The 24,333-nt window shown below is 40.4% G+C and overlaps 3 protein-coding genes across 3 annotated transcripts; 1 reads left to right on the top strand and 2 right to left on the bottom strand.

Moving 5' to 3' along the window:
* Positions 1-3,190: 3,190 nt before the first annotated feature.
* On the bottom strand, positions 3,191-6,698 carry cdnf (cerebral dopamine neurotrophic factor). The gene is made up of 4 exons (XM_033614467.2): positions 6,573-6,698; positions 5,443-5,570; positions 5,165-5,306; positions 3,191-5,070 (listed from the first exon to the last, which is right to left on the bottom strand). The coding sequence occupies exons 1-4, from the start codon at positions 6,643-6,645 to the stop codon at positions 4,898-4,900; spliced, it is 516 nt and encodes a 171-aa protein (XP_033470358.1). The 5' UTR covers positions 6,646-6,698; the 3' UTR covers positions 3,191-4,897.
* Positions 6,699-7,643: 945 nt separating this feature from the next.
* Positions 7,644-16,504, top strand: hspa14 (heat shock protein 14). Its single transcript, XM_033614427.1, has 14 exons — positions 7,644-7,774; positions 9,235-9,315; positions 10,180-10,262; positions 10,616-10,664; positions 10,897-11,002; positions 11,090-11,180; positions 12,642-12,746; positions 13,873-14,034; positions 14,223-14,378; positions 15,160-15,262; positions 15,362-15,577; positions 15,755-15,919; positions 16,187-16,254; positions 16,352-16,504. Exons 1-14 carry the CDS (start codon positions 7,718-7,720, stop codon positions 16,428-16,430), a joined length of 1,521 nt encoding a protein of 506 aa, XP_033470318.1. The 5' UTR covers positions 7,644-7,717; the 3' UTR covers positions 16,431-16,504.
* Positions 16,505-17,071: 567 nt separating this feature from the next.
* prl2 (prolactin 2) lies at positions 17,072-21,150 on the bottom strand. The gene is made up of 5 exons (XM_033615255.2): positions 21,017-21,150; positions 20,495-20,682; positions 19,714-19,821; positions 19,001-19,177; positions 17,072-17,608 (listed from the first exon to the last, which is right to left on the bottom strand). The coding sequence occupies exons 1-5, from the start codon at positions 21,036-21,038 to the stop codon at positions 17,414-17,416; spliced, it is 690 nt and encodes a 229-aa protein (XP_033471146.1). The 5' UTR covers positions 21,039-21,150; the 3' UTR covers positions 17,072-17,413.
* Positions 21,151-24,333: the final 3,183 nt, after the last annotated feature.

Genomic DNA, 24,333 nt, shown 5'->3' on the forward strand with positions numbered 1-24,333 from the left:
GATGGTTTTCTGCATAACTTGGTTGTAACAAGTGGTTATTTGAGTTACTGTTGCCTTTCTATCATCTTGAACCAGTCTGGCCATTCTCCTCTGACCTCTGGTATCAACAAGGCCTTTTCACCCAGAGAACTGCTGCTCACTGGATATTTTCTCTTTCTGGGACCATCCTCTGTAAACCCTAGAGATGGTTGTGCATGAAAATCCCAGTAGATCAGCAGTTTCTGAAATACTCAGACCAGCCCGTCTGGCACCAACAACCATGCCTCATTTAAAGTCACTTAAATCTCCTTTCTTCCCTATTCTGATGCTCAGTTTGAACTTCAGCAGGTCGTCTTGACCGGCTGATTAGCTATTTGCGTTAAGAAGCAGTTGAACAGGTGTAGCGGTGAGGATATGTGTGTGTGTGTATAATTGTATTGGTAATAACTGCTAATTATTTATGTCACATATATGGTTTGTATTTACCTCATATGTACATATCCTTCATATATGGAAATGTAATATATGTAGGGGGAACGGGGTTGGTTGTGTCACGGGTTGGTTGTCACAGTGCTTATTACAACCACACTAGACGGCGCTGTGACATGATGTTATCAAACTTTAGGCCTGACATCCTGTTCATTTTGCACTGGCCATTTTGTGGATCACACACACAAAACATTGAGGTAAGGAGACATTTAAAAATCAAACACTTATTAAAAAGCCAAAGTAATAGCTTTCTTTTGAGTCAGCTTTTAGCTACCAAGCTAAAGCCATGTGGTAGCTAGCTTAACATGTTTGTCAAGAGGTCAGGTGGGGGTGGTTGTCTCACTGCTCTGGGGGTTGGTTGTCACGTGTTTTTGTTCTCAGGTGTTGGTGCACATAATACCTTAATTCACTGTTGTTTCATTAGCCTACCTGTTAGGAAATATTGGACATTTAGGCTACCTTTTAAGGCTGTTTGTCTTTTGTTTGATGTTTGTGTGCTGTTTGTTGTTGTCCAAATTAGGCAACTTATTCATTCATTGATTTGTTTGAAAACAGTGGCTTTAATAAAGAGACTTTTTAGCACTGCAAATTCTTTCATTTTACATTTTACTGCCGCTCTTTGACTTTCAGTTGAAGATTTCTGGTTTCATTTTCATTTCTTCGATTTTATTATAATGCCATAAAAACAGAACAAAGGGTGGAAATGCTGCTCTCGCTGAGGTCACATGTGTGTATATTTTTTATAATGTACAGTACAGGCCAAAAGTTTGGACACACCTTCTCATTCAATGCGTTTTCTTTATTTTCATGACTATTTACATTGTAGATTCTCACTGAAGGCATCAAAACTATGAATGAACACATGTGGAGTTATGTACTTAACAAAAAAAGGTGACATAACTGAAAACATGTTTTATATTCTAGTTTCTTCAAAATAGCCACCCTTTGCTCTGATTACTGCTTTGCACACTCTTGGCATTCTCTCGATGAGCTTCAAGAGGTAGTCACCTGAAATGGTTTTCCAACAGTCTTGAAGGAGTTCCCAGACATGTTTAGCACTTGTTGGCCCCTTTGCCTTCACTCTGCGGTCCAGCTCACCCCAAACCATCTCGATTGGGTTCAGGTCCGGTAACTGTGGAGGCCAGGTCATCTGCCGCAGCACTCCATCACTCTCCTTCTTGGTCAAATAGCCCTTACACAGCCTGGAGGTGTGTTTGGGGTCATTGTCCTGTTGAAAAATAAATGATCGTCCAACTAAACGCAAACCGGATGGGATGGCATGTCGCTGCAGGATGCTGTGGTAGCCACGCTGGTTCAGTGTGCCTTCAATTTTGAATAAATCCCCAACAGTGTCACCAGCAAAACACCCCCACACCATCACACCTCCTCCTCCATGCTTCACAGTGGGAACCAGGCATGTGGAATCCATCCGTTCACCTTTTCTGCGTCTCACAAAGACACGGCGGTTGGAACCAAAGATCTCAAATTTGGACTCATCAGACCAAAGCACAGATTTCCACTGGTCTAATGTCCATTCCTTGTGTTTCTTGGCCCAAACAAATCTCTTCTGCTTGTTGCCTCTCCTTAGCAGTGGTTTCCTAGCAGCTATTTGACCATGAAGGCCTGATTGGCGCAGTCTCCTCTTAACAGTTGTTCTAGAGATGGGTCTGCTGCTAGAACTCTGTGTGGCATTCATCTGGTCTCTGATCTGAGCTGCTGTTAACTTGCGATTTCTGAGGCTGGTGACTCGGATGAACTTATCCTCAGAAGCAGAGGTGACTCTTGGTCTTCCTTTCCTGGGTCGGTCCTCATGTGTGCCAGTTTCGTTGTAGCGCTTGATGGTTTTTGCGACTCCACTTGGGGACACATTTAAAGCTTTTGCAATTTTCCGGACTGACTGACCTTCATTTCTTAAAGTAATGATGGCCACTCGTTTTTCTTTAGTTAGCTGATTGGTTCTTGCCATAATATGAATTTTAACAGTTGTCCAATAGGGCTGTCGGCTGTGTATTAACCTGACTTCTGCACAACACAACTGATGGTCCCAACCCCATTGATAAAGCAAGAAATTCCACTAATTAACCCTGATAAGGCACACCTGTGAAGTGGAAACCATTTCAGGTGACTACCTCTTGAAGCTCATGGAGAGAATGCCAAGAGTGTGCAAAGCAGTAATCAGAGCAAAGGGTGGCTATTTTGAAGAAACTAGAATATAAAACATGTTTTCAGTTATTTCACCTTTTTTTGTTAAGTACATAACTCCACATGTGTTCATTCATAGTTTTGATGCCTTCAGTGAGAATCTACAATGTAAATAGTCATGAAAATAAAGAAAACGCATTGAATGAGAAGGTGTGTCCAAACTTTTGGCCTGTACTGTATCTCAAAGCACATGCTGACAGTTGTGGAAGGTAAATAAACCCTATGACGTTTTTGACAATGTTTTTACCAGTGAGTTCCTCTTTTGATTCTAAGTAAATAGGTAGAGACTTTTTAGAACTCACAGCCGTGGCTGGCGCCAGAATGTTTTTGGGTTGTCCATACTTCCCATTCTCATGATAACAGTATCTCAGGTATGCCTTGTGGGTCTTTTGGCACAAACACGGGGACTCAAAAATAAACTGATTAGATTTTGGTGGTTAAAGGTCACTGTGACCTCACAAAACCATAACTCAAGAATGCATACACCAATTATGACAAAATTCACACATGTCTAATAGGATAAAATGATAAAGAGGTCACAGTTTATGTCTGAAATGTCAAAAGTACAACTTCACTGTGACAGCATAATGTGTTCTAGCCATTATTTAACATCATGCCTCAGGAACAGAAGGGAAGACACTGATCATGTGACAATAATCTTGAAACTGTGCTGATAGATCTTCTGTGATGGGTTGAAGATGTGTGTGAAGCATTCATATTTCAGAATATGTAGCTTCATTACAGCATTAAGTATTGTCTACTGTTGTCTACAACTTTGTGTCATATCCTGAAACAGGAGGTCTGGTTAACCCACAAACCCACAGCAGACCTTCAAGCTTTGACTTCTAGTCACACCACTCCTGCCTTAAACTGTGTGTAATGTTGACAGTCCTGGAAAAGGTTACACAATCTGGTAAACAACGTTAGTGCATACAGCTTGTCACTAATCACAATTTATGACTAATGCAAATGAGTACAGTTGTTCTGTTTATCAAGTGTGCCTTTTATTAATGGTTAGATTATCTTGTTACTGTGCATCCTGAGCAGGGCCTTACATCATCCTTGTCATTGTCACCTACACTGTGTGTTGTAAGAGCAAGGGTCTCTGTGTAAAGCCAACAACAATAAACTTCCAACACTTTCACATGCTTGGAAAAGTTCATGACACTTGATTCTGTAGTCAGAAGCCTCTCTGGTGGTTGACTGCTGCAACAAATGAGTTCATGAAAATAAGAATTGAATATTTTGTTTGTGTCATTGAATCAGTTTGAAATATCACAGGACAGAAATAGATTTTATGACTCATCTGGCATCACAGAAGCAGAAGTTACCACTACCCAGGATGTGCTCTAATCTTTACATTAGAGATGAGCAAAATGTTGCAAGGGATTTAAAGGAATTTAAAAAATGGCTGACTAAAGTGGGATTTATACTTCTGTGTCAAATCAAGGCTGTAACCTACGCCATAGCCTGACATGCTCCTCCCAAGAAATGTAACTGCACATCGTGGGAACGCAGACCTCCTGTCTATTTTTGTAAGCTGAAAACCATTTCCCTCAGTGGAAATGAAGCTGTGTGATTCATCCTGGCTTCATATGGGTAGTGGAAATCTCCGCTAATTGCTAGGCAAATTTTTACAATGTAAAATGCCATAGACTTGTGCTAAAAACATTAGCATGTTGTATTTGTGGGGAAAATGTGTCCAATAAAGACAAGTGTTTTGTCTGTGAATGCTGCGAGTTATAGTGAAGCTGATTTGTGTATTTAGGTTTGAAATTGTCTCTATTAAGCCATGTTTAATGTGTGTTTTGGGTGTGTTTCGAATCACCTAAACTTTGCAGTGCTTCACAGAAATGCCACCACAGACCAGTGTTTTAGAGGTGCAACTGCAGAGTGACACAGACACACCACCACACAAGTATAAATGCTCACAATGTCGTAGGCCACGTGCGTAGGCCACAGAGTAGGCTCTGCACAGAGCAAGTATAAATCTGCCTTTAAAGGTTCAGTGAGTAAGATTTAGGGGAATTTAGTGGCATCTAGTGGTAAGGATTGCAGACTGCAACTGGCCTCCCTCTAAATCCTACACACTGATCCTTCAGTTCATGTCTGGAGGTGGACTTTACATGAATGAAATAAGGTCTGTGTAAGTTAATGTTTGAGAATACAAGAATAATTTGACTTTTTGCTGTGTGGATGGGTGGGTTTAGAGAATACCAGTCACTATTCATAGTTCCATACTGTGACTGTGCAGCGGTGCTTTCTCCTGAATGAGGCTGACAAACTCATGTTTCTCCAAACACCCTCGACACTCTTCTCCCCATGAGGCTAAAATGTTCCTCAGCTCCAAGACTCTCAGCTTTTTGAGCCCGTCACTGCTCAGATCCTTCAGATGAGGCTCTGCAGACAACCATAAAACACAGAAATAGGCTTTATACTGTCCACACACACACATGAATGTCCAGTCTTTGTTGTGTATTTGAACACCTTTTACCATATCTGAGCTGACAGATCTGTGTGTCTCTGCTGCTGAGGCGTTGGCAGATCTTCTCAACAGGAACGTGGGAGGCCAGAGGTCGAGACACTGATGCTGTGACGCGGGTCGCGGCATCACTGCTGGCTCCTAGATAGTAACACTGGGACAGCACATTGACATATTTTTCATCAACTTTTTCATCATTAGATTAATTTTACATCCCAGACAGACACACTATTTCACCAAAGCAAGGCAAGACTAAGGTTGTGTTTCTGTGCTTGTGTGTGTGTTCTCACCAGCCTCGCTTCCTTCCCCTGGGCGACAGCGCAGGCCTGGATCAGCTCCTCCTCCACCAAAGAGGGGGTGAGTTCCCTGTGAGCTGAGGTCAGACTGCCATACAGTCTGTTGAGAAAGTCCACACACACTGCAGAGTGGACAAAAATACATTTGATAGAGTGTGAAACAGGCTCTCGGGACATTTTCTAGTACATTTTGTTATTGATTTTATTGGTATGTGAGTTTTGCAATAATTTTATAATTTTATGCAGAGCCCCTGAAGTCCCATAAGATGATTTATTTTTTATTTTGTGGGGAAAAGTTATTTTCTTGTGCCCGCGCAATAATAACTTGGTCCTTCTAGATAATAACCTGTGTCCATTATATAATAACGCATGCACAGCATAATTACTGTACGTGGGGCAATGGAGCACAAAATGAAATTTATCCTCAACAACACCAAGCTCACAAAAACACAAATGCTTCTTTTCAGATATACCTTTAAATCTGCCTACCTTAGTTGACAGTAGTGAGGTATCAGCTGTTAACAGAGCATCACATACTGTATCAGTGTACTTGCTTATAAAAAAAAGAAAAAAATAGGAAATGTGTTTTCAAATTTTAGTTTTTATTTCTATTATTTATTTAGTTAGTTAGTTTGTTTGTTTCTGGGGGTTGGAGGTGGGAGGCAACCAGTCTGTGTTGTACAGCTTTGTGCTTATTGGCTGACAATAGATGGGCCTGTCTTCGAAGCAGTGTGCAGGACATGGGACCCAAGTGTTGTAGGATAATTTGAACAGTGTTATTCCTTAAAAGAAAAACACCTACCCCTTCATTTACATTTTTTTCTTTCATACTAGACAAACTCTGAAGCTATCTCCTGTTGGTGATGACCTGTCATTTCAGATTAATTTCCCAAATATACTCATATAGTCTCAGCTATATTCTAACTAAAATCATTGTAAGATTATTCATCAAAAGCCATGTTGCACAACGTCTTCCACACATGCAGGGCAGATTATGGTGGGTGCACTGTGTGACCACAGGCATGCACAACTGAGAAGAACCTGTTGCTGCTCTCAGTGCAGTGTAGTATTGGTAAACCAGAGCCAGACCGTACATAACGTGTGCTCACACCATGCTGTCTAACCTTCACAGTCGCCTCCTGCAGAAAAAGTAAACCCTCTGATAAACAACAGAAAGGCGAGCGACCACACCGACATGGTAGCGTGTGCCGTTATTATTAGCTACATGCATGGTGTCCCAGTTCCCTCAGCACCCAGAGTGAGACCCCGGGAGTGACGTCATCGCATGGTCAAGGATCCGACTGGCTGAAGCTTGAATCAAACGGTCTAAAATATATTTGTAAATATATTTTATATTTTCTTCATTCAGTTGACAATACTCCTGCACTTTGTTATGGAGTTTTACTTGTTATGGAGTATATATGTTAATAATAATAATAATAATAATAATAATGATGTGTTATATATTCCAAAATCCTATAATATCAGATATATTATATTATCTGATATTTGTTATACCGGTATGCTATTAAAAATTCATGTTTATTTGTAAATTGAACAATTTCACATGTCCAGCAACATCAATAGGAGATGTATACAAAACAAACAGAAAAAAATGATAATTTACAAAAAAAACAGACAAGAGATTGAAATGATATTAAAAATGTAGAAAGAAATATGATACTACTACTACTACTACTACTACTACTAATAATAATAATAATAATAATAATCGCGTATTACTTATTCTAAAATATTACGCTGTTATTTGTTATATCTGTATGTTGTCAAATAATATATTTTTAATTGCACAATTGTTGAAAAAATTTACAAACAACAGTGATAGGATCAGACAGAAAAACTGACAGAAATAAAATTATAAATGAAAACAGACAAGAGATTGAAATGGTATTAAATACAGAGAAAGAAATATAATAAGAATATTAAAGTAAGGGTTAGGGCTTTTTTTTATAAATCATTCATCTGTTATACTAAAAAGTTCAATTTTCTTTCTTTTTTTCCCACGTATTTAACGGCTTTCAAATTAAAGAAACTCATTATGTAACATGTTAAGGATTTGTGAAAATAAAACTATCCAAGAAGAAGAACGTTGTTAACCAGAAAGTCGTCTAATAAATAGTCCGTTTCATCAATCCGTATGTTCATAAAAGTTATGCGCTTTTATTCTGAAAAAATTGCACCGGAAGTTGTTTCTGGGAGCGGAACACGGGCCGCATGCGCGTGGAGCAGCCCTTTGAGTTCTGCCAGCATGGCTGCCATAGGAGTTCACTTTGGGTATACCTGCGCTTGTGTGGCGATATTTAAGGTGAGTTTACACTCTGTTTATCTCTACTGGCCTTCCCCACCATGTCCTCCTTCTCTGGGTCACACTGGTTGATCTCAAGCTCATATGCCGACTGAAACAGCGCCGGTTTAGATGCTGTAGGTGACATGGGAACACGATGAATGAATTTATTTCATTTATGATAGCTCTAAGGTTAGTCTCTAAAGAGATTTATAGGCCTATGTTTGGATCCCCACAACTGGCACTCTAATTAACGTTGGAATTCTTAATAGAACAACTGCGCAGTGTACACTTACCATAAAGCAGACCTGCTTAAAATATGGTTGTTAATGTAACGTTAAGTGAACTAACATTATAGCAAAGCTTTCTTTTTTGCTCTTTTGTTGTACACCACTTTACCGTGGGTCTGTTGTGTTTTGTTTGGTGTTTAACTGCGTCTCTTTCTGATGCTTGCTGTCAACGTTTACTTACTTAAGCCACTGTGTGTTTCTAGTGATTTCATTGAGTGTGATGGGACACATAGATTAAGTTTTGGAAAAGCATTACACTGCAGACCCAGTAAAAATACCGGACCGCCCCCAAACCTGTAATTGTGGATGGTTGTGTCACATCACAGCATGTAGGTATTAGGTCTGCAGCTATTCCCTCTCCCTAGCCATATTCTTCAGCTCTCCCCAGGGGTCCCAAAGTGTTCCCATCCAGGCCACGTATCATCTCTTCAGGTTTTCTCTGTGGCCTCCTCCCAGTTGGATGTGCCTGTACACCTCCACAGGGAGGTCTGACCAGATGCTGAAGCACCTCAGCTAGATCTTTTCAATGTGAAGGAGCAGATAGTCTACTACAAGCTCTTTCAGATGTCTGAGATCCTCACGGTGCCCCCATGGGTGAGCTCAGCAGCCACCCTGTGTAGGAAATGCTTTTCAGACAGCCTGGAATCAGAATCTCATTCTTCTGGTTGTTACCTAAAGATCATGACCATAGGTGAGGGTGGGACGCAGATCGACTGGTAATTGGGGAGCTCTGTCTTTAGCTCCGGCTCCCTCTTCACCAAGATAGACCGTAACTCTGTCGCCATCACAGACACGACACCAGTTTGCCTGTGCTCCCTCTTATCCTACTCATGGATGCTCCTTGACTAAGGACAGCAACTTAACCTGGAGGAATCAGTCTGCTGTTTTCAGGCAGAGAACAGTTGTGATGGGGATGACAGTTGGAACTGTTCCAATGCACATTGGAAGTTATTTTCTTCCTCTTACTCTGTTGAAACAAGGGCCCCCCCCCCCCAAACCCCAACATACAACCCCAGAGAGAAACCTTCTCCACAAAACACGTGGACTGGAGGGGCAAAAGATACATTTTCTGAAGATCACTTAATCAATTTATTCATTAATTGTTTGCACCGTGAGAAGTATATTGCCAAGCTCTATTTGCAAGAACAAAAGTGATTTAGATAAATCTTTGTGTGTGTGTGTTCTGTGCAGGATGGGCGGGCTGATGTTGTGGCTAATGATGCAGGAGACAGAGTGACCCCAGCTGTGGTGGGCTACAGAGACACTGAGCAGGTACATCCATACACTTCTCTTCATATCAGCTATCAAACCATTTGTAGTTTATAGGGAATCACGTATTACCTAAAAACTACAAGAGATGACTTTTGTATTCTTCTGATTATTGTATTGTTGTATGTTCTATGAAATGTTGAATCCCAGAGTTTGTGACATCATCACACTCACTGCAAGCTTCAGCACCTCGGCCTCAAGGGACAGTCAACCGTCTTATTAACTTACACTTTAAATAATGTCTGAACTGCTTCCACTGCTTAGCCATCAACATACACAACATCATTTCTCTGTTAAACCACGTTATTATTACAGCATTGACAGCTATGTGATAGTGGTTGACAGATATGGGTTTTTAATGGCTGATGCTGATATTTAGAAAGCTCCTGGTGGTTGACATAAAATACCAATATCATGTTGCTGTCATTGTTTTTTTGTGTAATAAAATGAAACAATTTAATAGCAATAACAAACAAGACACAGAATTGTATAACTTAAACAAAGATTTGTTGAACACTGTTTTTGTCTGCATTGTCTGTTTGCTTACAGAGAAATAACAGCACAACATTCAGAATTGCAATACTACATGATCTAGAGACATTATGTCAACCTCAGATGTCAAGTTTATTACTTAATATCTATATAAAAGCAATTGATTTTATTATTCTAGTACCAAAAGTTGTAATAAAATGTGTATTTGCAAAAATAGATATGTATTGATACAATATCTGTACACAAAATATTGCGATATTATGCTGTATCAATTTTTCCCCCCACCCCTACTACTATGTGCAGCAGCTATAAAGCCCCAGTCTGTAGCTCCTGCTGTTAATGTTTTGCTCCTAACTTGCTTTGTATCTTCTGCAGATTGTAGGTATAGCAGCAAAGCAAGGACGGGTCCGCAATGCTGCTAACACAGTTGTCAAAGTGAAACAAGTGCTGGGGAGAAGGTGACCTATAACACTGTCTTGTTTGCAAGTCCTAAAGCTACAGGAGGCACAGTATCGTAATAGTTGACTCAGTTTTTTAATATTCCAATCTAAATAGTAGGTCAGTAATCAGAAAATGGTATTGAGTGTGTATTATCATAGGAAATATGATAATCATACACCTTTGGCACCTTTTGAAAATCATGCATTGTCATTTCTGAGAACATTTGAGTCTTACTGAATCATTAGCAGCCTGTATTGTGACTTAAATACCAGAGGATACAGTCATTCATGATATAAAGGACCTGGTTTAACGCTGAATGCATTTTTCAGAGTGACTAATAGATTTCTCTCCCCTGTTTCTCAACGGGTAGCTTTGATGATCCAGAGACACAAACTCATAGAGCAGAGACAAAGTGTCAGGTGAGTTGAACACATCACTTCTGTGCTGTCCATTTAGTTTTTTTCTACCCCAAAATGTCTGAAATGACTGCTTTCCAGCATTGATTTAGTTTCCTTCATTAATATGTATTTTTCTCAAGCTGTTCATGTTGTACTTCTATCAGCTACCTTCAGTCAGACACACAATACCTTGTTAGTTTTGTCTCTTAGGTTTGTTGAGCCCACACTGATTTACTGTGGTTTCTGTATTTAGGTGGTCAGCAGACAAGAGAAGCCTTATTATGAGATCACAGCAGGAGAACACCCTGAGTATGTTGCTCCAGAGGATGTAGCAAAACTCATCTTCCACAAAATGAAAGGTTGATTGCAACTTCCACAGACACACGCATACAGATGCATGCTTCATAAATAAACAGTCAGTTGATGAATCCTTCCCATTTTCACAGAAACGGCTCAGTCAGCCCTGGGATCGGATGTCACTGAAGCAGTCATCACCGTCCCCTTTGAGTTTGCACATGCTCAGAAGCGCGCTCTGAGGTAGGCCACATTACTATGGAGTGCGAAAGGGCCCTAAACATCTGTTTAGACATTTGTATTAATAAGTCAGCTTTGTTTGTCTTAACAGGTAAAAATATACTGCATTAAGACAACAGAAAACGCCCTGTTAACAAGCACATTTCTAACGCCTTAAGACGTCTAATATTGGGTGCAACTATTTCACCAGTTTCGGAGGGGAAACTGGTGAAATATTATTCAGTAACGTTATACATTTTATTTTCATAAGTGTCCACTAGATGGCAGAATTGAATTCGAGTACACTAGGCACCGTGCTTAGTCATCTATTCTGAGTGTGTTACTGATTTACCTTCATTCTTTCATATTATATAAAATTAATGCTTTAAGTTATTTGTTTTACTACTACTTTATATTACTGATTTTACTGAGGTCTGCTACTGAATTCAGCGTCATATTTCATTTGGCAGAACTCCGATTTAATAAGTCTGCAGTAATAAAAGTGTGTAAACTGTCATTAAGGAAGACCGTGTTACCGTCTGTTTATGAGTTGTCAAGAAATCATAAATCGTCTTTTAGGAGTAGATGTTTATGCTAGTTTAAGCTAGCTCAGGCTCTGTTAAATTTAACAATATGCTAACGGAGCAAGGTGAGCTAATTGCTAACACGCTTGGTTTAAAAGTAAAACAACAAATGCTTTGAGATGGCTGTCAGAGAAGACAGAGGTATGATCATGTTTACCGTCTGAGGTGTAACAGGTGGTGTGTTCCACGTGTTTTATTTCCTAATCCCTTTAAAAAAAAAGAGGATTAGCATACCATTAGCATACCGTTCCAAACGGTTACAATAGAAAAACACTGGTTCTGGTTTAGCCCCAGAAGTTGCGCTTGTAATTCACGCAAGGTTTCATAGGGTTTAGGAATAAGGTGGATGCAAAGCTCAGTTTTCCTGAGTAAAACACCATGTTTGTGTTTAAAAAGATTGTTTTATATAATTTATATTGGATGACAACACACACAGGCTGTGGGACATTACGGCCACAGTGGCTTAAAAAGCTTCCAGAGGCCATTCGCTCTCACCAGGAGTTCATGACAGAATCCCCTCCTCTTCAGTCCTCTTTATTGAAATCATTCTTAGAGTGATTCCAACTCAACTGTTTACATTAATACTAAAAAAATTAAGTGATTCAATAAGATGTGCAAACTGGGATAGAACTTTTTTGACTACTTGCTGAAGTGTCTCATCTGTTGGAAGTACAACGGAAGAAGAAGAACCTTTATTACCTGCCTTACTGAGAAAATTCAATTCATTCAGGTATAGAAGGAGAGGCAGTAGTCTGTAGCTAGATGAGGCCAGTCTCCTCTGATTGAGTTTACATGAGGCATTTTTATTCTGAGTTAGATTATTAGGGAATTGTTAGAGTTCATGTAGACGCACCAAGTGACACCTTAAAATGAAGTCTACCGCTGTGTTTGCTTTGTGCAGGGAGGCAGCTGAAGCTGCAGGCTTCCATGTACTGAGGCTGATCCATGAACCTGCTGCTGCTCTGTTGGCCTATAACATCGGACAGGACTGTTCTTCTGGAAAGAGGTACGCTGCCATGTTCCTGGCACAGGTTGTTAGAGTTTATTGCTTAAAGGTCCTGTGTGTAGGACCATTAAGTGACGTCTGGCAGTGAGGTTACAGAACTCAAACTTCTCCAAAGTGTCTTGGAGAAATACTGTGGGCAATGCAAGTGGCCCTGTCTAGAGCCAGTGTTCGGTTTATTCCAGGCTACTGTAGAAACAACATGCAGACTTTCTTTGTGGAAAAGAACCCAGTCCATATGTAGATCTAAATGGCTCATTCTGAGTTAGAAAACACAACATTCTTGGTATGAGGTGATTATAAACTGATGAAATCATAGTTATGAATGTTATAATCCATGTCTGCCAATAAATGCCCCCGAATCCTACACACTGGACCTTTAAAGGACTCATTGTGACATCAAAATGTATTGATTACAGATAATATGTCCTCATATTAGATTATTGTAACTCCCTTTATGTTGGCCTGGATCAGTCCTCCCTCAACCATCTACAGCTCATCCAGAACGCTGCTGCTCGCCTCCTCACGGGCAAGAAAAAGCACGACCACATCTTGCCAGTCTTAGCCTCCCTCCACTGGCTCCCGGTCCGTTTTCGTATTGATTTTAAACTCCTTTTAATTGTTTTTAAAGCCCTCAACGGTCTGGCCCCTCTGTACCTCTCTGAGCTCCTTTTGCGCCACTTCCCAACCAGAACCTTAAGGAATTTGGACCAACTACTGTTGGTGGTGCCAAAAACCAGACTAAAGTCCCAAGGTGACAGAGCCTTTATACAGCGGCTGCCCCCAGGCTCTGGAACAGCCTCCCCCTTCACATTCGATCTTCTCAGTCCCTTGAGACTTTTAAATCCTCCCTAAAAATCTTTCTCTTCCACCTGGCGTATCATTCAGCCTGAGCACGATGATCTCGTGTTCTTTTTTTTTATTGCTATTTTAATGTTTGCACTGTTTGCTCTGTCTTCTTGTCGTTGTTTTCTACATCTATTCTATTTTTGTTATTGATGTTGTTTTAACTCTGTACCCCTCAATGTGCAGCACTTTGGTCAACTGCCGTCGTTTTAAATGTGCTCTAGAAATAAATCCTGACTTGACTTGACTTGACTTGACATATTGGTCTGTACTGTGTCGACAGCCACGTCTTAGTGTATAAGCTGGGCGGGACGTCCCTGAGTGTGACAGCGCTGCAGGTCAATGGAGGAATGTTCCGGGTTCTCAACACCCACACTGACCACAGCATTGGAGGAGAGAGCTTCACCCAGGCCTTGGCCCAGCACCTAGCTGCCGAATTCAAACGGTAACTGCTGTGTTTTCTGCAGCTCCTTGAAAATCTGCTGTCACTCGTTCGCTTCATGTTTTCTACCTTTTGTTACTCTATCTTGTATCCTGATTCACAAACACACATCTGCTCCTGTACAACATAGCTTCTCTATATCTGACTCCTGCCAGCCATCCTCATGTTATTTGCATGTGTTTGCTGTGCAGCACCTTTAAGCACGATGTGAGCAGTAACGCTCGGGCCATGATGAAGCTAATGAACGGAGCAGACATGGCCAAACACTCTCTGTCCTCACTGGGGTCAGCCAATTGCTTCGTTGACTCCCTGCACGACGGCACTGACTTTGAATGCAACATATCCAGGTAAGCTTTTGAGATGACACTAAGCTTGTCTTAACACATTAACAAACTTCACCATGCAGATGACAGAAAACATGTGTTACTAGAACAGCTAGCGATTCCAGCTTTATCACGTTAGTTCATGTCTGGAATCAATATTCTAGATGCACCTAAACAGTAAAGGACAAATCACAAAACCTGACATTAACCAAAAGGTAAAGGCTGATTTATGCTTGGATGCGCAACACTTTTGAAGTGTGTCGCTCAACAGAAACTTAACAGTTGTGAGATATCTTCAATTTATGGTCCGGCGAAAGGTTTCAGTCGTCTCTATGGTAACCAGAGACCCCTTGCTTTTGTTTACAGTCCAAGTCTATTTCTGTCGCTGTATAGTAAATAGTAATCTGCACAGACAGCTGTTTGAATCACACAAATATCCCGTTTTATTAAGTGTGTATTCAGTGATTGATCAGCCCCCAATCTGTCTGTGAGCGGCAGATTCTCCTCACTCGCTACAATGGGCGGGGAAAGAAAATCAGTGAATCAGTAAATATAAATACTGTTAATTTCTTCCTGTTGCGCTGACATTGACACATTGACTGCGATCAGCCAATTAGCAATGGAGGCTCCAATAATTTACAATATGATACGTTCACGCTCTTTACTTCTTACGGGAAAATGAATGAATGAATATTGTATAATATCAGTATATTGACATGTTTTTTATGCCAATGAAATGTAGACAAAGTCTGGGTGGATAAATAGTTGTTACCAACATGATAACCTCAGTGTGGTGTTTCCTCAGAGCTCGATTTGAGCTGCTCTGCTCCTCGCTCTTCAACAAGAGCATCCAGCCAATCAGAACCCTGCTAGAGGAGGCAGGACTCTCAACCAGTGACATAAACAAGGTATGGTGTGTAATGATCCCCCTGCAGTCGTAGTTTTAATGATGTGGACAAGACTGAATTGATGTGAAATATAAGCAGTAATAAACGTTGTTACTTCAGGTGGTTCTCTGCGGCGGCTCAGCCAGGATCCCTCGCCTCCAACAGATGATCCGTGATATGTTTCCTGAGGTGGAGCTCCTCAGCTCAGCGCCTCCTGATGAAGTCATCGCCGTGGGAGCGGCCCTGGAAGCAGGCTTACTGGTGGGCAAAGATGACCTTGCCCCTGAGGAGGAGTCTGTCACAGTGGATGTTTCTGCCACTGACATACTAGTGAAGGTATCATGGTCAATTAAAAACATGATATGTAGATTTTAATTTTCAGAAGTAGAAAATAATCATAGTTATAATGATGTAATTTTTAATGTATATCAGTGGATTTTACTCTATCTAAAAAAATGTAGTACATCAACTGAAATGTTTCTGTGTGTCTTGGTGGTGTGTGGGTGTTTGCAGGAGGTGGATGAAAACGGAGCCGAGGTATTCACTGTTCTACTTCCATCAGGCACGCCCCTCCCTGCCCGCAGACATCACATCCTGAGTGGAGGGGGGGACCTGTCCTCCTTGTGTCTGGAGATTTACCAGAGATGTGTCACGGAGCAGCCTGAAAAACTAGCTAAGGTAATATAAAAGCACTAACCCCGGATCAAATGTCAAACTACATACACATCCTGGTTGTGTTGGAGTGCTCAGTAGCACCAGTGCCCACGTTGTATAAGTGGCAAATGCTTTTGCGTCCATCTGTGCGCCTATGGGCATGGATTTCTTGCAGTATTTCACTTTATTGTTGAGCTTTCGGTCTACTAGACCTTCATCAGAGCATGAAAATGATTAATAAATCCCTACTTATAACTTTATTATGTACCTGCTTGTGTGTATGATTTATAGATTGTGTTGAAGAACCTGCAGCCTAAAGAGGAGAACCACGACATCGACACTGTGGTGACCATGAAAAGGTATCTGCCCTTCCAGGATCAGTGCATGAGTTGGGTCATGGGTCGTGGGTCATGGCGTGTGTTCTGCTTGTATGTCATTCTTTCTGTATGATTGCAGGGACGGCTCCGTTCATGTTTCCTGTGTAGAACAGATCAGTGGAAGGCCTGAGGTCATCACCATAGCAGCTGCATCATGAAGCCACCCGCACACACTGTCAGTGCAATGTTTTTGTTTTGTTTTTCTCACTTAATAAACAGAATCAAAGTCAAACTACATGTTCTGATTTATTATTTCCCTTGCAGTTATGGAATAATGCAGAATGTGCTCATTCTAAGTTGAGCTGTTCATGTGTCTGCAGCACAGACACACACACACACACCACAATTATCTAACACGAAATCTCACGAGAAGAAATCTTCTCAGGCATTTGCTGCTGCACACATCAAGTCTTTGTTGCAAGGAGAGAAGATGGCTCCATATGTTCTTTGTTAATTCAAACCACTGCACCTTTTTCAACATTATCCTAAAGGGTAACTCCTGCATTTTTCAACCTGGACCCTGTTCTCCCATGTTTTGGTGTCTAAGTGACTTCTACTAATGATTAGAGCTTTGATTCACACTGGCTGTGAAATGATCTCTTCCTAATACAACTACACTGTAAGCACACAGTAACTCCATAAGTGAGTACTGTATAGATAATGTAACCATATCCTTTACAAGCTGAACTTCAGACCATTAACAGCACATCAGAGGTGACGGTGTTATCAGTCCTAATGCTCTGATGATGACCTTAGGTGTATTGCAGCAGCAGTGTGAGTATCCCTCTGTAGAAATGACAAAAAAACATTGCATCCATGTTTCTTGAAATGTTTTATAAGGTATTATTATATTTAAAGATGCTTTACAGGAGTTTATAATAACATGTATTACACTCATTCCCTCCTGTCCATACTCTACACAGGTTTGTCCACACTCTATATAATATCGTGCATGAAGTAGGGGGTGGGCACAGTCTTTGGGTTCCAGTAGAACTTCAGTCATGATATCAGTTAACATCCCTGCAGATAGAAAACACAACTGAACCACAGATTTATCTGTGTAGTCTGTAACCGAAGCGTTTCCATTCCATTGTGCTGATAGTTTTATAAGTTGAATGCAGCTTCCACTGTTATCTGGACTTCAGCATCCGTGCTCTGGAACGATGCGACACTTGAGGATCTTCAGGTAGTTCTGGACCTTGTTGGAGTCTCGGCGAAAGCAGTAGAGGAGGTCGTAGTCTTTCATCAGGCGCCACTCAGCACTGTCAGGTGGCAACAAATCCTCAGGAGAAGCCAGGCTGCTGACAGTGTTACTTGTTAACCCCAACAGTTGCATCTGGAGAGGAGAGGACACACATACACGCATACATATCAGCTAGGCATAATTACAAGATATGATGTGTCTGTTATCTCGCCCTCCCTCATTGTTGTAAATGAGGGAGGGCGAAATAATAGAAACATCTGTCAGGATAATGATTCACTCTTGATTTCTTAATAGAGATTTTTTTTAAATCCTGATTTTGTTTGTTCAGTATTTCTTCTTTCAGCTATTGTGTTTTTCACCTGCTTAAGTTTAAAATGCAGTTCATAACAAAACAAGCATCATACCCTTACTGACCCCAAAGGTCAGGGAGAAGAAAGTTTTCATACATTTCCTTCACTTACAAATAAATTATAAAGATATGATTTTACATATATTTTGTATAAAAAAATTGTATAGTCTGACAAACATTTGAAACATCAAGATGGTTATGAACATTTGATCCCATTAGTGTGTAATTCTCTCTACACAATAGGACAGAAGGAAAGAAAAGAAAGAAAGACAAAGAAATAAAGAGAAAAAAGGAAAGAAAGGAAGAATAAAAGAAAGGATGAAAAATAAATATAAAAAAGAGGAAGAAAAAGAAAGAAATGAGGGGAAGAATAAAAGATAACTATAGAATGTAAGAGAAGGAAAAAAGAATGAAAAAGAAAGAGTGGGAAAAAGAAAGAAAAATATAGGCTATAGGAAAGAATGGGGATGAAATAAAAAGACAACAGAATAAAGGAAAAAGATAAAAAAGAATCATAAATGAAAGGAAAAAAGGAAAAGGAAAGAAAATGAATAGAAATAAAAATAGCAAGGAAGAAAAAAGAAACAGAAAAAGACATAAGTAACAATAAGAGAAAAACAGAAGAAAAAACAAAAAAAGAATAGACAGAAAATAGAGACAAAGAAACAGAAAGAAAGAAAAATGAAGAAACAAAAACACAAACGAAAAAAGAATAATAGAAAGAAAGACAAAGAAAGAAAGAAAGACAAAGGAGAGAAAAAGACAGAAAAAAGAAAGAATGAAAGAAAGAGAGTCAGACAGAGTTGCAGCAGGCAGGCTGGTGAGAGCGTGGTCCCTTCCTGTCTCTCTGGACTGTGTCTGAATGTTTGCACTGAGTCTGAACATTAGGTCATCTGAGGGTGGACAGTGCCGTTTGAGTTTTGTTGTGTGACGTCAGGACTTTGTCGTCTGTGTCAGTGAAATTACACAGCCTGACTCGAAACTCCATCCCTGCGAGCTATATTACACAGCAGATGAGCATCTACTCTTCCACACATACTGTCACTCCTGTATCATCATGTTATTATGTAGAGACTCTTGGAATGAGCTCTACACTCAAAGCACATCCTTTAACTGCTCATGTTAACCACCTCCCACACATTTTCACATTGGCATTCAAATAAGATGTGCATTACCTTCTCAGCCACTTTCTCTACACCTTTGCGTAGCTCGTGCACCATGTCGCTCATCTCCAGAGCTTTATTGGAGCTGAAGTTGTTGAAGTCGTGGTGAGCCATGCTCTGATGGAAATGCCACAGAGGATCCCTCCAGGCCACCAGGAGCTTCAGAATCACCTCCATCAGCTCCTCTCTCTACAGCGACAGGACAGGAGGAACCATACACATTAAAGAGTTAGTTCAAAGTCATCCTTTAACATTCAGTAAGTAGGATGGATGTTTCATTAGTAATCATTGGAAGTTTGGGATGATGCCAAATAAACGTAAAGTGATATAAGGGTTTAAGTGTGGAGCATATTGCTGCCACACCAGAAAAAAAAAGATCAGTAATCAGTTATGACCGGAAACTTTTCTTGTAAAAAAAGAAAGAAATAAGAAACCCTTCTTGTTATAACAATATACATTTATCTTGTTATAACTTAAAACGTTTCATGTTATAACTTGAAACATTTCACATTACAACTTCATAACTTGATAACAATTGCCTCTCCATGTGAACAGAAAATCGTTCACAAGTTCAGTTCAAAAAAATGCTCTGCATGTGACATGCTCTTGACATGTTCTGTGGCAACAATACGCTTCTGTAATTAAGTGAGGGGAAAGCAAACTGTAAACATAATGTGGATAGCACATGTCAATAACAGAAAACAGCTTTATAAAGGTTCATTCACCGCCATTCTCTGAGCGTTCTCCTTGCCATTTGGGGTGAGGATGGTGGAGGTGTGACAGTTGCGACTGACCCGGCCGATTTGATTCTTACTGGGCAGGAAGTACTGCTCCTGACAGGACAAACAGAAAATGCTGGAATGAAATGTCAGAGGTCGGGTGTCATTTAAATGTCAACTGTAGCTGGAGTAAAGAAGTAATGAATGAAATAGTTGAATGGCCTGCAATTGCACATTATCATAAATGGCTAATGATATATTTATCTGTGTGTGTGTGTGTGTGTGTGTGTGTGTGTGTGTGCGCGCACATTTTCAGTTAATGGTCAGTTATTGTGTCCCCCTATTTATATCAATGACAGTAGGCTGAATAATAAAATCTGGCAGTATAACACAATAGTTTAACATCAGCACAAACTACATCCTCCAAAATGATCATACAGTTGAATCAACACCTCTCGTAAACAGTTTGAACACAAACTGAACATTAGAACCTTTAAGAAGGAGGATTTATTAAAGGGCTATTGCGCTAGACTGCATTAGTTTTAGTGAGGTGCTATCTGGTGTGTTGCTGTCTGGTGCAACAGCCCTTTAATAAATCCTCCTTCATGAAGGTTCTAATGTTCAGTTTGTATTAAATCTGATCAGCATATCTATATCTATACCTATATCTATATCTACACACACACACACACACAGATATATATGTATAATTAACAAGCACATTTCAACTGAAGAATTGTATGTATTGATCAAAGCATCATCAGACATATTGCAATGGGAGACTTACAAACTCGGAGTGAAGGTCATTTGAAATGCCATGCATCCTGCCTGAGTGTTGGATGACCCGGTCAAACAGGTTCGCCAGGGAGAGGACATGGCACCCAGCCTGGGCATTGGCACAGAGGGGTGCTGCACCCACTCTGGTCAGTCTGCTGCAGAACAGCAGACAGACCAACACCACCCACACAAAAGACACTAAGGAGAAAGACCAAGCACAGAACAGAGATATTAAATAAAACAAAACATCGAATACAATGATCCAAAACACAGAACAAGTCTCCTGAAGCATGTTCTTAAGAGTGAGATAAGGTCATGTCATCCTGTTTTGAAAAAGTGTGTATGTCTGTGTTTTGAGATTCTTTAAAGTGTTTTTTTTTCTCAGGATGTTTGAGGATGCATAATTAAGAACAGAAATAAGGGAAAGAAATATTTAGTGGTGGGTTGGGGAAAATGGAAGAGAATGCAATGACAGACATGCAGACAATGACAGTTCTTTCCTCATGCAAAGTTCTATTCCACCAGTACTTACCTGATCTGATGTTTCCAGGCATTCTGCAGGGTTATGAGGAGCTCCTGTCTCAGAGTAGAGGGTGCAGACACTTTCCTTCTCAGAGACCCCCACAGCTTCATATGAGGGTCCCTCGCTGACCATTTCCCTTTTACACATTCACATCAGAGAGAGAGAGACAGAGAGAGAGAAGGAGAGAGAGAAAGGTGGGGGGGGGTGCCTTGTCATGCAGTTTGTGTGTGTGTGTGTGTGTGAGTGTGAGTGAATGAGACTATCACAACGAAGTAACCTAAGGCCTAAGGTAGTCTGCGAGAGTGACGACATCATTAACTTAAGACGTTATTCCGCCAAAGCGTCATTGGAATGTCCGTCCGACACGTGTGACGTTGACACAATGGGTCCATTCAGCAGGCTTCTCCTGTACCTGTCATTACTGTCTGTGTGCCCTCCAGCAGAGCACAGATAAACAAAAAAGGTCACTCAGAGCACTGCAGGCACTAATAGGAAGAGAAGAGTGAATGAGCTTTAAAGGAGCTCAGAATGACACCAGAGGGCAGCAGTCAATGAATGTCACGTTGTCTAGAAAGCCACTTGAATGACGTCAAGTAATGAAGCTTGGATCAGTTCATCTCAGCTGTAGGCAGGTGACTCATCTTTACGTGTTGGTCAGGCATCATCAGTTAGCTAATAGAAACATCTCAGGAAATGAGAAATGGTTGTGATTCCTGAGGACAATGTTTGTGATTGAAAGACTCGTTTTACTGTCAAAATTTGATCCATTTAGTCCGAAAACATTTGGGAAATCTAGAAGGGCCACAAGATTGAATCATTTAATCGCCATTCAAGATAGGAGAGGGCTAAACTGGAAGTAGCTGGTTTGGCCGGCAAAATTTAGTGTGCTTGATGTATGGACCCAATGATTCAGAAGATCTGGATAATATCTCTGAGCAGCTTTTTCAGGAACGAACTGGGCCCCAGCTCTAACGCCGTATCCATTTTTATGCCTCCGTGTCAGCTATCGCAATGGCAATCATGTTTTTGGGCTGTCTGTCCATATGTCTGTACGAACGTACGTATGAAAGCATGTCCCATGCTTATGAACGCGATATCTCAAGAACGCCTCAAGGGAATTTCTTCAAATTTGGCACAAATGTCCACTTGGACTCAAGAATAAACTGATTTAGGTGATCAAAAGTCTGTGATCTTGTCTGTCTCATTCTTGTGAACACGATATTTCAAGAACGCCTCCAGGGACTTTCTTCAAATTTGGCACATACGTTAAGCCCAGTGAGCAGTCATGCCTTTTTAACAGGAGAGCTGCAATAAGAAAAGACAAGAGAGAAACCAACAGGAGGAAAAACTAGCAACTAGAATGCACAGGGGCCCAGCGTAACTACCTTACACCACTGGAGCTTGCCATATATAAAAACACATACTGACAACCTAAATTGATAAGACAGATTGTTGTTCCCTTAAGACAACCGAGGAGCCATTTGTTTCTCATTTATTTATATTTATAACAGTCTACGGTGCCCTTAAGGAGAGTGTCATTGACTACAACCCATAAGCCATCGGGCCAATCACTGGCTACCAATTGGCTATAAACCAGGAAGTGTGAGAGATGCGCACTGTTCCAACACAGGCCCTCACTGACTATCGAGGTCATAGCAGGAACATTGGCAGTTTCTATTGGCTCAAGTTAGGTGTCAATGAAAAGGTCAGAAGTTTGCTACCATTTTTATATCCAAGGAGACAGCTGTTGATGTGCAAAAAGAATTTATCGATAGTATGTGGTGAAATATGAATATTTGAAATGATGCAATAAAAGTTTGTGGATATCTGTGGACGTAATAATGTGTTTGGACTAAATATTTCCCAGGATTTTTATTGGCTTCATAGGTGAGTAATGTCCCTTTGTTTCTGAGCAAGCCTGCTGTGGTGGTTGTATCTTAAATTGTCACACATCAGTCGAAATGTAGCTTTCAAATGATAGGTCGTATGAGTAAACCACTTAAACAACAGCAAATACAGTAGTTGTTTACACATTATAATCATCAAAAAAAGCCTTACGAAGTCCCTCAGGCTGTCGGATTTCTTAAACATTTTTTCTTGTCTGACAGCTGCTGGCATATTTATGCTGTGAAATATTTGTCAAAGCTGCAGATTATCTGTTTGATATACCTTTTCGCAATACTGAAGAGAATATTGTTCACTCATATTGTCATATGTCAAAATTTTACTATAAACCGACTTTCAGATTTTAATTTTATAAACTGAGTTTTTTTGACTCATCTACATGGGTGAAATCAGATGTTTTTCATATTACCTGCGCATTCTTCATAGTCAATGAAATGGAAATGTAAATTGTGTGCACATATTGCAAAAAGTAGCAAACCCCTAACCGTAAACTGTTCAGATCATGTCCTCCATTATAGTCAAGGCTTCCTTATATAGTGAAGTTGCGTCAGCTGGTAAAGGAGCTCTCAGGTCACAGTGGTCATCCTGTTGAGTCTTCCTGTGGAGACTGTCTCAATGCTGCTGGTTGCAGTGTTAGTTGTCTTTGGGCTTTTTCCCTTTAACTGAAGCATGACACTTGTCTAGCAATAACTGACAGGAAGCAGCACGTGAGGCTTAAGAAACATGTCTCTGACTCACAGACCATCAGCACTGGTTCCCCTCAAAGCTGGGTCCTTTCCCCTCTGCTCTTCACCTTGTACACCAACAGCTGCCCTTCCTCTCACCAGTCCATCAAGCTTCTGAAATTTGTAGACGAACATTTTCCTTATACTTTTTACTGTACAGTTGTGCACATTTCTTGGTCATTTTTTTTTGCACATTAGTTATAATTACAGTACTTTTTAAAATTATTTTTATTGCAAATGATTCTGTTCATGATTATTGACTTTTGCACTAAAGTTGCTTCTGGCTCCGATTCAGGTTGCTCAATTTTGATTGGTTGGTTTTAGATCCAAAAATACAATTAAAAAAATTTGATTAACAACATTCAGGACAGGAGAGACAGGGTAGCCCCGATGTTTCTATTTGAAACTTTTCAACTTGATTTTTTCAGATCCATCCTGTAGGGATCATGAATGCCACAATTGCAACAATTTATCTAATTAAATAGTTTTCAAGATATTTCCCTCGGGCAAAGTGGACAGATGCCATTCAAAGAGACTTACCAATTATCCCATTGTGTGTGATCATTCTCCTGTTAAGAAAAATGCACAGCTTATGTTATTGTCTTAAAATGCATAGAAGAAGAATTTTGATGTAATGTATTGGACCGCACACTAGAGAGAAATATGAAAAAAAAAATTGTTTGGTCTATTGTCATT

Source organism: Epinephelus lanceolatus, chromosome 23, assembly GCF_041903045.1.
Source record: "Epinephelus lanceolatus isolate andai-2023 chromosome 23, ASM4190304v1, whole genome shotgun sequence".
NCBI lineage: Eukaryota > Metazoa > Chordata > Actinopteri > Perciformes > Serranidae > Epinephelus > Epinephelus lanceolatus.

Bases quoted from the DNA above. Each gene is read 5' to 3' on its own strand.
- cdnf (XM_033614467.2), bottom strand. From the start codon at position 6,645: ATGTCGGTGTGGTCGCTCGCCTTTCTGTTGTTTATCAGAGGGTTTACT. The intron at 5,571-6,572 runs GTTAGACAGCAT...TCCACTCTGCAG, and splicing joins TGCAGGAGGCGACTGTGAAG to TGTGTGTGGACTTTCTCAAC. The intron at 5,307-5,442 runs GTGAGAACACAC...GTGCTGTCCCAG, and splicing joins AGGGGAAGGAAGCGAGGCTG to TGTTACTATCTAGGAGCCAG.
- hspa14 (XM_033614427.1), top strand. From the start codon at position 7,718: ATGGCTGCCATAGGAGTTCACTTTGGGTATACCTGCGCTTGTGTGGCG. The intron at 14,379-15,159 runs GTAAGCTTTTGA...GTGTTTCCTCAG, and splicing joins TTTGAATGCAACATATCCAG to AGCTCGATTTGAGCTGCTCT. The intron at 15,263-15,361 runs GTATGGTGTGTA...TTGTTACTTCAG, and splicing joins CAACCAGTGACATAAACAAG to GTGGTTCTCTGCGGCGGCTC.
- prl2 (XM_033615255.2), bottom strand. From the start codon at position 21,038: ATGCCTGGAAACATCAGATCAG. The intron at 19,822-20,494 runs GTAAGTCTCCCA...TTGTCCTGTCAG, and splicing joins ATGACCTTCACTCCGAGTTT to GAGCAGTACTTCCTGCCCAG. The intron at 17,609-19,000 runs GTAATGCACATC...TCTCCTCTCCAG, and splicing joins TAGAGAAAGTGGCTGAGAAG to ATGCAACTGTTGGGGTTAAC.